The 13,064-nt window shown below is 35.6% G+C and overlaps 1 protein-coding gene across 2 annotated transcripts in view; it reads left to right on the top strand.

The window, feature by feature from the left end:
- Nucleotides 1-13,064, top strand: part of VPS8 (VPS8 subunit of CORVET complex) — a 282,734-nt gene that overhangs the window by 44,247 nt on the left and 225,423 nt on the right. For both annotated transcript variants that reach the window (XM_007451396.1, XM_007451397.1), the window contains 5 exons: nucleotides 2,090-2,260; nucleotides 9,720-9,794; nucleotides 10,899-10,934; nucleotides 11,821-11,911; nucleotides 12,339-12,385. In XM_007451396.1, coding sequence (XP_007451458.1) covers nucleotides 2,090-2,260; nucleotides 9,720-9,794; nucleotides 10,899-10,934; nucleotides 11,821-11,911; nucleotides 12,339-12,385 — 420 coding nt within the window. The remainder of the gene's footprint in view (nucleotides 1-2,089; nucleotides 2,261-9,719; nucleotides 9,795-10,898; nucleotides 10,935-11,820; nucleotides 11,912-12,338; nucleotides 12,386-13,064) is intronic.

Here is a 13,064-nt window from a genome sequence, read left to right as displayed (position 1 = left end):
TGAACACTGGCAGGATCAGTAAAAGTTTTCTTTAATGTCCTGATTAGCTCAAAGGGGAGATCAGAATCATTTCTTCAGGATCATTGCCAGGCTTTCTTTGTTAAAACATTTTTGTACTTCTGAGTATGTCCTAATTGGTTCAGGAGTTCAGGAGCTATTCTTTATCTGTGGCTGAAAACTTTTCAGAGTTCTCTCTCTACTATGCATCTCAGTCCTGAGAAACTTTTGGTTTAAAAAAAAGAGATATTTCTTTTTGCATCAGTTTTTATAATAGATGATTTATTAATTTATTTGGACATTGCCTTTCAATCTCATATACAGACTTGATTTAGAAATAATACTTTTTTTTCATACACATTTCATGAAATAATTTTGTTCAACCTCTTCTCACGGGTATAAGACATCAGTGTTTTTGTCAACAAGGGTTTCAACAAGAACCCCTTGTTGAAAATCATCTAACACAGTTTTCTAGAATTCATCATCATTGCTTCCATTTAAGATGTTTGAGATACAGCACTTTAAAAATCTGCATATGATTCTGTCCCTGGAAAAAGTTTTCCCAACTACAGGTAGCCATTCTCCTAATAGTAGGACAGTTGGTGTTTTTCATTTGTCCTGTGGCTTATTCATGATGTGACCCCTAACTGCATTGCTTTGTAAATTACCTTTAAAAGGCTTGTTTACAATGTGTTAACACTTAAAATTGTGAGGATCTAATCCCAAGAATAATTGCTAATCCTGCTAACATTTTTTTTTCATTCTTTCTCTTTTAACCAGGTGACCTTTGAAAACATCTAAAAACTAGCACTGAGTTTATACAGAGCTGAATAATGTGTCTTTCCTAAATGATACTTTGTTTCTCAAAGTAAAGTAATCAAGAGAGCACCTTACAAAAGCTCTTTGTAAATGATTTGAGTGTCTGTTTCCTGAGGGACAGTTTTTTTTTGGAAAACCAAACCCTTCCTGTGTAACACAGTGTTAAAGTATATAGTCAACATAGTTAAAAGAAAATTGATCCATTTTCAACTTGATTGTCTTTGATGTGATATTATGCAAATAATTTCTGATAACATGGGAAGAGTTCATATAAATAAATCAAAATGAATACCAGAGAGAGAAAGTAGAGGGGAAGTACTTTGTTCTGGCTAATTTAGAATTCTAATTGAGCAGATTTTAAGACTTCATTTATTTCTTGGGAAGGGATTGAGATTTTTCAAAAAAATATTTTGGGGCTTCCCTGGTGGCGCAGTGGTTGAGAGTCCGCCTGCCGATGCCGGGGTCGCGGGTTCCTGCCCTGGTCCGGGAAGATCCCACATGCCGCCATGCGGCTGGGCCCGTGAGCCAAGGCCGCTGAGCCTGCGCGTCTGGAGCCTGTGCTCCGCAATGGGAGAGGCTGCAACAGTGAGAGGCCCGCGTACTGCAAAAAAAAAAAAGAAAAAAAATTTGAAAATAAGAAATCTTATATATAACCCAAGAAATTAATCAAAATGGTATCCTTCAGAAGATTTTAACATTATTATTGTTATTACTTTTAATATTATTATAGTACTAATTAAAGAATATTCAGAATATATAGAGAAATAGAGCAAAGAACTCTGCCATAATTTTTAGGTATGTTTTGAAGGAAATATATATTTTAAATAGCTTGTATTTTAAAATATGAATTACTTAAATGGTAACAATCATTCTTTGACCAGATACGTTTATGAGGTTTCATTTGCCCTTTCGTTTGATTAATATCAAAAACACTAGAAATGCGAAGTTGGTCACTTTGCTTAAGTCATTGTGCCGATGTACCTTTCAAAAACATTGATAAAAAACAGTATATCCCATAATATCTATTAGAGCTCTTAGTTAGCCTTCTTTTACACTATGAGTCATTTTAACACCATCAAAACTCAATACTACGCTGTGCACCTGTCGTTTTCTGGGTTGTCACAGCAATCTTGCTGTGATTGTGGTGTCATCAAGTTATTAATTAAATGGATAAGGTCGTCAGTGTCATTTAAGTGAGTTGCCAAGCTTTTTTGCCCCGGATGATGGTGTGGGATGGGCCTCACTTTTGTGTTGTTGTGTGCTTGAATTACAGTGGATAAACTCACGCACGATTGTGCTCTTGGACAGTGTAGAGAAGTTGCATGTGATTGATCGGCAAACTCAAGAGGAATTGGAAACGGTGGAGATCTCAGAAGTTCAGTTGGTCTATAATAGCAGCCATTTCAAATCTCTAGCCACTGGAGGAAATGTGAGCCAGGCACTGGTAAGGGTAATCCATTATCTTAGTATTGCTTTGATAAACTTGGTATTTTGTTGTTGTTTTGTTTTAGAAATAGGAATTCTGAGGAGTTATCTTTAAGTCTTGAGATTTTTTTTTTAAAAAGCCACTAACTAGGTTGAAGTGGATGTGAGTGTGTTTGTAAGTATTCAGGAATGTGAACTATAACAGTAATTCCTATTGTCTTCTACTTGGAAATGTGACTAATTTAATAGCAAAGAATTTTAACTTTCATACTGAAATAATGAAATGAAATTGAAAGTTCATGAGAAAGAAATTGTAAAAGCAAGGTATTTTAGAAAGTTTATTATGTTGACAACAAGCCTGATAGATTTAAGGAATAAATGACTAGAGAGACAGGTAGCCTATAAGGCTTTGGAAATATTTGGGTGATTAGTAAAGGCTGGAACAGGTATAGAGGCTGTAGCCATTAAAAGGCAAAGATCGCTTTGAGAGAAAGAAAGATGATTCTGGAGGAATAGGAAATAGATGAAATGTAGGAGCCTGCAGAGAAGGAAGACACAAAAGTTATGACCTTAGTATTAATTTTACTATATTTTAAGCAATGACAGTAATGGCCTTTAGCAGTTTACACAGGTAGTTTACAGTTAAATTACTTTGAATTGTGATCTCATGTTTCCTAAGCCAATAATCTTTAAGCAGGAAATTTAGACTTTTGGAGTCTTCTCTGGATAATTTCTTGAAAAAAGTAGTAATGAAGGTCATATATAATGAGTGTCTGCAGTATAATATCTAGCCATTGCTCAAATCTCCCTGAGATATTAGAGCATAAATATATGTGAAAGGGTCTTCCATATATATTTTCAGAATTTAGAAACCAGGAGAATCCAGGAGAAGAAATGGTAATGCAGTAGAATTCACTAAAGTAAGAATAATTATTGTCCCACACTTAGATATTTTCTTTTGTCTGAGTGGTTATTAAAAATACTGATAGACTTTGAACTTGCACTTTCAGCCAAGATGGAATAATGGGGACTGGATTTACTCTCCTGTCTGGAAAAAAAATCAGGAAAAGAACCCAAAAAACAAAAAACAATAGTTTTCAAGATATTAGTGAACTTGAAGATACAGCAATAGAATCTATCCAAAATGAAGTAGAGAGAAAAAATTTAAAAAACACTAGTGTTAGTGACTGCAGTGAGACAGCACCACTTAGCCTAATAAATGTGTAGTTGAAATCTCTGAAGGAGAGGAGGAAAAAAAATTTAAAGAAATAATGGTCAAAAACTTTCCTAAACTATAAACACAGAATTGCAAGAAGCTCGGTGAACCCAAGCACAAGTAAAATAAACATAGATTGATCCAAATGAATTGGAAAGAGGAAAATATTAAAGCAGGCAGAGTAAAAAGACACATTAAATGCAGAGGAGCAACAACAAGTGTGAGAGCAGATTTCTCACCAGAAACAAACTGCAGCAGTCTCCAAAGAAGATATACAAATGGCCAATAAGCAGATGACAAGATGCTCAACATCATTAATCATTAGGGAAATACAAATCAAAATCACAGTGAGATATCATTTCATGCCCACTAGGATGGCTATAATCAAAAAGACAGACAATAACAAATGTTGATTAAGATGCAGAAATATTGGAACTCTCGTACTTTGCTTGTGGGTTATGGTGCAGCCACTGTGGAAAACATTTTGGCAGTTCCTCAAAATATTAAACATAAAGATTCCATATGACTGAGCGATTCTACTCCTAGGTAGCTACTCAAGTGAAATGAAAACATATCTCTGCATAAACACTTGTACACAAATGTTCATAGCAACGTTATTCTTAATAGCTAAAAAGTCAAAACAGTCAAAATGTCCACTAGCTGATAGATGAACAAAATGTGGCATATCTGTGTAATAGAATGCTATTCCTCAATAAAGAAGGTGAACTGTTGACACGTGCTACAACATGGATGAACCTCAAAAATACTGTGTTAAGTGAAAGAAGCCATATGGAAAGACCATATACTCTTTGATTGTATTTATATGAAATGTCCAGAAAAGGCAGGTTTAGAGAGCCAGATGTGGATTAGTGGAACTGGGACCAGGAGTAGGAATGAGGGTTGACTGGAAATAGGTAAAAGGTATCTCTGTGGAGTGATGGAAATGTTCTAAAACTGGATTTTGGTGATGGTCGAACAACTGTAAATTTACTAAAAATAATTGTGTACTTAATGAGTGAATTTTATGGTATGTAAATTATACCTTAATATTGTCATTTAACAAAAGCAGTTGACTGTTTAAAACAAAAGGAATGTTTATGATATGTAGAAGTAATAGTGTGACGAAAATAGTACATGACAGCAGGGAGTGGGGGGAAGGAAGTATATTATTGTAAGGTTGTTAACATTATACATCAAATAGTACAATATTATGTAAATGTAGACTGACATTAGTTAAAGCTGCATATTGTAAACACTAGAGCAGTCACTGAAAAAGAAGTATACCTTTATAAGTCACTGGTAGCAACAAAATGGAATGTTAAAAAATATTAAATTCAACAAAGCTTAAAAAAAGAACAGGTAATACAAGTAGAAAACAATAAGATAATCTAAACCCAACTATATCAATAATTACAGGAAATGGAAGTAGTCTAAACATTTCAGTTTTTAAAAGGCAAGGATTGTCAGACTGGATAAAAAAAAGCAAGAACCAACTATATGCTGTCTACAAAAAGTTCACATTAAATACAAAGACACAAGTTAAAAGTAAGGGGAAGGAAAAAGACAAACACTAATCATTAGAATGGCTATTTTAATATCAGATTAAGTAGATTTCAGAGTAGAGAATATTGTCAGAGATAAAGAGAAATTTCAAATTGATAAAAAAGTGTTAATTTGTCAAGAAGGCATAACAATCTTAAAGGTTTAAGCACCCAATAACAGACCTTCAAAATATATGAAACTAAAACTAACAGATCTAAAAGGAGAAACAGACAAGTCCACAATTAGAGTTTGGAAATTTCAAAACTCCTTTATCAGTAAGTAATAGAATTAGTAGACAAAACCATCAAGGGTATAGAAGGCAAAAAAAATCATTGACCAACTTGACTTAACTGACATTTATAGAATATTCCACCCAACAAAAGCAAATTACAAGCTTTTTCAAGTGCACATGGAGCTTCCAATAGATTATATGCTAGGCCATAAAACAAACTACAGCAAATATTTGGAAATTAAGTAACACTTTTATAAATAACCCATGAGTCAAAGAAGAAATCTCAAAGAAAATTAGAATATATTTTGAACTAAACGAAAATGAAAATACAGCATATCAAACAGCTGTGGTCTCAAACAGCTCATACCGCTCAATATCAAAAAAAACAAACAACCCATCCAAAAAATGGGCAGAAGATCTAAAAAGGCATTTCTCCAAAGAAGACATACAGATGGGCAATAGGCACATGAAAAGATGCTCAACATTGCTAATTATTAGAGAAATGCAAATCAAAACTACAATGAGGTATCACCTCACACCATTCATGGCCATCATACCGCTCAATATCAAAAAAAACAAACAACCCATCCAAAAAATGGGCAGAAGATCTAAAAAGGCATTTCTCCAAAGAAGACATACAGATGGGCAATAGGCACATGAAAAGATGCTCAACATTGCTAATTATTAGAGAAATGCAAATCAAAACTACAATGAGGTATCACCTCACACCATTCAGAATGGCCATCATCAAAACCTCTACAAATAATAAATGCTGGAGAGGGTGTGAAGAAAAAGGAACCTTCCTGCACTGTTTGTGGGAATGTAAATTGGCACAGCTACAGGATGGAGGTTCCTTAAAAAACTAAAAATAGAATTACCATATGATCCAATGATCCCACTCCTGGGCATATATCTGGACAAAACTATAATTCAAAAAGATACATGCACCCTAATGTTCATAGAAGCACTATTTATAATATCCAAGACATGGAAGCAACCTAAATGTCCATCGACAGATGAATGGATAAGGAAGATGTGGTATATACATGGAATATTACCCAGCCATAAAAAGAATGAAATAATGAAATAATGCAGCAACATGGATGGACCTAGAGATTATCATACTGACTGAAGTAAACCAGAGAAAGGCAGATATCATGATATCACTTGTATGTGGAATCTAAACAAATGATACAAATGAACTTATTTATAAGACAGACTCAGGCATACAAAACAAACTTACGGTTACCAAAGGGGAAAGAGGGGGATGGATAATTAGGAGTTTGGGATTAACATATAAACACTACCATATGTAAAATAGATAACCAACAAGGACCTACTGTATAGCACAGGGAACTATACTCAATATCTTTTAAAAATCTATAAGGGAAAGGAATCTGAAAAAGAATATATATATATGTATAACTGAATCACTTTGCTGTATACTTGAAACTAATGCAACATTGTAAATCAGCTGTATTTCAGAAAAAAATTGTGGTCTATAATTAAATTAATTTTGAGGGTGTGGGACTTCCCTGGTGGCGCAGTGGTTAAGAATCCTCCTGCCGATGCAGGGGACACGGGTTCCATACCCGGTCAGGGAAAATCCCACATGCCGTGGAGCAACTAAGCCTCTGCGCCCTAGAGCCTGCGTGCTGCAACCAGTGAAAACCGTGCGCCTAGAGCCTGTGCTCCACAACAAGAGAAGCCACTGCCATGAGAAGCCCGTACACAGCAACGAAGAGTAGACCCTGTTCGCCGCAAGTAGAGAAAGCCCACACGCAGCAACGAAGACTCAACACAGCCAAAAATAAAATAAATAAATTTTAAAAAAAGAAAAAAATTTGAGGGTAATTTATAACATTAAATACATTAGAAAAGAAGATCTCAAATCAATTATCTAGGGTCTATCTAAGGAAATAGAGAAGAGCAAATAAACTTGAAGTAGATAAAAGGAAGAAATAATAAAGATGAACATGTATCAGTTAAGTAGGAAATGGACAAACAATAGAGAAAATCAAATAAAATACATTTTGTTCTTTAAAAGATAAATAAAATTGATAAACCTCCAGTGAGACTAATCCAGAGAAAGAGAAGACACAATTACTGATATCAGGAATGAGAGAGGTGCGGTTGCTATGGAGTCTAAAGATATTAAAAAGATAATATGAATAACTTTATGCCAATAAATTAAACAATTTTGGATGAAATGGAAAAATTCTTTGGAAGGCACAAATTACCAAAGCTGACTCAAGAAGTGAAAATCTAAGTGGTTGTACTTCTGTGTGGCTGTACATTAACTTGATTTCCTAAAAGAAAGTCCAGCCTCAGATAGCTTCACTAGTGAAGTCTATTATATTCAAGGAAAAAAATACCAATTTTACACAAAAATCTTTTTAAAAATAGAGAAAAAGAGAGCACGTAATTCTTTGTATGACACCAGCTTACCTCTGATAATAAAACCGACGACATTACAATAAAGAATGCTATAGACCAATGACCTCATGAGCAGAGAAGCAAAAATCCTTAAAATAGTAGCAGATAGAAACCAGCAATGTATAAAAAGAGTAATTATGGTCAAATGGTGTTTATCCAAGTCATGCCAGGCTGGTTTAACATTTAAAAGTCAATGTAGGGACTTCCCTGGTGGTGCAGTGGTTAAGAATCTGCCTGCCAATGCAGGGGACACAGGTTTGAGCCCTGGTCCGGGAAGATCTCACGTGCCACAGAGCAGCTAAGCCCATGTGCCACAACTACTGAGCCTGTGCTCTAGAGCTCGCAAGCCACAACTGCTGAGCCCACGTGCCACAACTACTGAAGCCTGTGAGCCTAGAGCCAGTGCTGCAGAATGAGAAAAGCCACCACAATGAGAAGCCCGCACACTGCAATGAAGAGTAGCCCCCATTCACCACAACTAGGGAAAGCCCGTGCACAGCAACGGAGACCCAATGCAGCCAAAAATAAATAATTTATTTTAAAAAAAAGTGTAATTCACTGATTTAGTTTATTGTAAAAGAAAGGTCATAATACCATCTCAAAAGATGTAGAAAAGCATTTCACAAAATTCTGTATCCGTGATAAAATTCTTAGCAAACTAGGAATAGAAGGGAAATTCTTCAGCCTGATAATAAAGAGCATCTACAAAAATCCTACCGCTAACGTCATACTTAAAGTGGTACTACAAGAAAACCAAACCATACAACAACAAAAAAAACCCTGATTCTGATCTTCTGGAGGAAATACAGAAGCAGAGGAACATGTTAAAAGATTCCATGGGGATGCCATTAGCAAAATCCAGATAGTAGGAAACTCTATGGAATAAGTGTGCCAGCGTCTTCAACAAATAAACTTCAAGGAAAATAAAGGATGAGAGATAGAGGCAAACTCTGTAGATTAAAAGAGACTTAAGAGATGCATCAGCCAGCTTCAGTGTGTGGCCCTTATTTGGGTCTCGATTTAAACAAATGAAATGTAGAAACAAAACAAAGAACAGAAACCTCAATAACATTTGACATTTATGAGTCAATTTGAAATCCAAACACTGATCAGATACTTGACATGGAGGAATGATTGTTAATTTTTGAAAGCCTGTCAATGAAATTGTGTGGTTACGTTAGAAAGGATTTATTTATTGTGCATATACTGAATTTTTGTAAATGAGATGTTCAAGATCTGAGATCTACTTCAGAATTTTTACTGTGTTATGGGGGAGTCAGTGGGAATATAGATGAAACAAGATTGGTGATGAAGTGATAATTAATGAAGCTGGTTACTGGATACATTGGGTTCATTATTTTATTCTCTCTACCTTTGTATATATTTTTAAATTTTCATGATAAAAAGTTAAGAAAAATTACTAGTTATCAGTATTGACCACTTATGTATTTTAGGAGATTTATAAATATTAATGTATTTAAGCCTCCCAGAAACTGCATGGTTTTCAAAGATGGAAAAATGTAATTGTCAGAAGTTTGAAACTTGTTTAAACTCTGTCACCTATTGGGTGACAGAGCCAAAATTTGCAACCAGATTTATCAGACAGTAGGTTTCGTTTCTATTTTGCTGGGCTGTGCTGACTTTCATATACTATGCTGCTTTATCTTCCTGTTTCCTCTTGTGTTTTTTGTTGATATTTATTTCAAAGAACTTGGAGGTACCATTTCAGTTAGCCCTGTTCTTTGCCAGAAGCAGGGACTACCTGTCATCCAGTAGTGGGCAGGTTGCAACAATTTTGCTTCACATTTAGAAGTTGGCATGTTCTTCCCTTTACGCATTACTCTGAAAAATAAAGAGACCGTATATAAGCAGAGAATTACTTTTTGCACTTTGTCCTTTATGCCACTTCCATTGACAGACTGGCACTTGACTGACATTTATTTCCCCCCACTCACTTATGGGATGAAACCATGTTGTCTCTGTAATCCACATTCTTTAAAACTTGAGACTCCTGATGCATGTAATTTTTACCTTTAAATTTTTTTTTTTTAGGCTTTGGTTGGAGAGAAGGCTTGTTATCAATCCATCAGTAGCTATGGTGGTCAGATCTTTTATTTGGGGACAAAAGTAAGTTCTTCCACTCTGTGACTTGGTGTGCATTTGTGTCAGGTTAGTAGGGGCTGAAGGAGGTTGCTGGTAAAGAGGGCCGTGCATTACAGAATGAATACTGATTAGCAGTAATCGAAAACTTTTAGGGGTTAGATGATTTTTAATTAATTTTTTTTAAGATTGCCCCTTTATTTTATTATAGGTTATTATAAGATGTTGAATATAGTTCTCTGTGCTTTACAACTAATTAATTTATTTCCTCTACTTCTAGACATACTGTATTTTTACTTTTGTTTAGGTTCTGGTTTTCTTTGTTCAGAGGGATACTTTCATAATGTTCCTTCACATTTATGTTTTCATGACCAGGAAGATACCTTATCATTAATATTTGACATGTAATTAAGATGTCTTTAGCTTAGATCATCTTAGAGTATATTAAAACGCATTGAGACATTTGACTTAGAATAGGAACTTTTTGTATGTCAATTTGTTCCTGTGGGTTTTTTTTTTTAAAACTTAACATGGAGGGCTTCCCTGGTGGCACAGTGGTTAAGAATCCACCTGCCAATGCAGGGGACACGGGTTTGAGTCCTGGTCCAGGAAGATTCCACATGCCGCAGAGCAACTAAGCCCATGCGCCACAACTACTGAGCCTGCGCTCTAGAGCCCGTGAGCCACAGCTACTGAGCCTGCGTTCTAGAGCCTGTGCTCCACAACAAGAGAAGCCACCACAATGAGAAGCCCCACTCTGCAATGAAGAGTATCCCCTGCTCTCCATGACTAGAGAAAGCCCGTGCACAGCAACAAAGACCCAATGCAGCCAAAAATAAGTAAATTAAAAAAAAACTTAGCACGGAGAAACATGTTGGGAGATTGGACTTTCCTTCCTCCTTGTCCGTGGAATTAACTCCCCTTCTTGGACTGTAGACTTACTGACCTTTAAATGTTTGATTTACTCTTTAACGTGGGCCCTTGAAGACCCTTTAGTAAATACTTTTAACTGTAGTATGAAATGTTTTTACTTAAAGAGATGTAAAATGAGATGTAGGACTGAGACAAATGTGTCTCTCAAACAAGTCTGTTAAAGATGATAATTTTAATTTCCGTCTCTTTGTTTTCCAGTCTGTTTATGTGATGATGCTGAGGAGCTGGAGAGAGGTGAGTTCAAAGTAATTTTATATGTTAGCACTATTGAATTGAGAGCATCTTAACGTTTTTTGTTCTTACTTTGCAGAAAAAGTATTTAGATTTGTGCTTTTTAATTTCAGAAGTGTACATCAAAACCATTGTAACTATTATATACCTGATTTGATAAAACTGACTATAACTAATGATAAGGTTTGGCTGCATATATCAGAAAATTCAAAATACCAGTGGTGTAAAAGAACTCTCTCTCATGTAAAAGCAATCTGGAGGTAGGCAGTCTGTGGCTAGTATGGCAACTCCGTGGTCTTTGGCATACTACCCTGTTGTGCCATCCTTGTGTGTGGATTCTAGTCTCAAGGTCATTTCATGTTCCAATATGACTGCTGGAGTTCCAGCTTTTAAATCCACATTCCAGGAAGGAGGAAAGAGAAGAGAAGGCTGGCCCCGGCCTTGTAAGGTGACATCCCAGAAAGGTCCAGAAAGCACTTCCACTTATCATTGGCCAGAACTTAGTCACATGGCCCCAAGTGGCTACAAGGGAGTCTTAGAAATGTCCTTTAGCTGGTTTATTGCTATCTCAAATAAACTTGGGATTTGTTACGAAAGAGGAGGGAGTGAATGGATGTTGTGATAACTAGCTTTTTCTGCTACAGTGACATTCTAGCTGTTTCCTCTTTTCATATTTAGGCCTTGTGGCTGCTTATACTAGCCTATACAGTCGCTGTACTATCCAGTGCTTTAAGAAATTGTTTTTCTTGGAAATAAGATATTCACGTGGTTATTGGAATAATTTTAGCTACTAAGCAGCAACTTCTGGTAAGATACTAGGTAGAATAGGAATTTTGACTGGTGATTGGTCAGACAAAGGGGTCTGTCTTCTCTCATTTATTCATTTTAGAGAGTGGATCACCTCCTGAAACAAGACTGTCTTACAGAAGCCTTGGCTCTTGCATGGTCTTTCCATGAAGGAAAAGCAAAAGCAGTAGTGGGTAAGTTAACAGAACACCAGTGTAGTAGGTGTTGTTTTTCTGGAGCAGAGAAAATGCATAATACTAATCACTTACAGAACACTTTTGACTTAGTGTTCAAGTGTTTTATAAGCAAGATGTTATCAAACCTTACAGACTTTCAGTGAAAAAGGTTAATGACGAATACAGGATATAGAATTTTAAATGTCACTTTTAAAATTCATTTCATAAGGACAATTTATTATTAGAACAAAAGGGAAGTATATTGATAAGCTGTCTGGTCCAATAGATGGGAGATGTACCTGTTATGGCATATTATCCAACATTTTGATACCTAAGGATTGTTATATCTACTGTTAGCATAGGTTATCAGTAGAAGACCAGGGCAGTTTCATTCCTGAAGATATGGATTAACTTTGTATTTACGCTGGATTTTGCTTCTCTGCAGGATTATCAGGGGATGCCAGTAAGAGAAAGGCTGTTGTTGCAGATCGGGTGAGTATTTTAATAGGGTCTTTACTGGGGTACAGTGCAGATTGCCTTTGGTATTTGCTAATAATCTTGGGCGTGATTAGGTAAATGACTACAGTTAAGAAGAGCGTGTATTAAGAAAACAAGTCAGATTGTAATTCCTTGGTGTTATCTTGAGTGCTTTTTAAATTCCTTCTTATTACCCTTTCTTTTTTCCCTTGCTCACTCTCATGAAAATTATGGATGGTAAAATAGCCAAAAGGCAGCAGACAGTAGGAGGAGTAAAAAACCCAGGGATCTGGGTTATCTCTGAACCTAATTATAGTCCATAGAAAGTTGACATTTGTTGGTCTTTATAAACTGATTAGTAATAATGAGAAATACTATATGTGCAAGTGTTTGTGTTGCCTGAGGGAGCAGAGAGGCCTGATGTTTATTATTATTATTAATTAGTATTAATATGGTTAATGTTAATATTTAACACTAGCTTTGTTTTCCTAGTCTAGACTTACTTGAATTCATTTACTATAGTCATTCCTCCCCCTTTTTATTGTGCAAATGCATTGGTAAAAATTAGATTCCAAATTAGTATAAACATTTAGAAAACATACACAGAAGTTGGTCAATCCTGAGACTTATAAGTGATTTTCTCAGTATCTGGTAAAAAAGTATTGGCTGTCTGTGTTCTTTAGGGAAAGACATA

This window comes from Lipotes vexillifer, unplaced genomic scaffold (genome assembly GCF_000442215.2).
Source record: "Lipotes vexillifer unplaced genomic scaffold, Lipotes_vexillifer_v1.1 scaffold513, whole genome shotgun sequence".
Lineage (NCBI taxonomy): Eukaryota > Metazoa > Chordata > Mammalia > Artiodactyla > Lipotidae > Lipotes > Lipotes vexillifer.
Note: the sequence above shows the minus strand (reverse complement) of the source record. Positions and strands in the feature narration are given on the sequence as shown.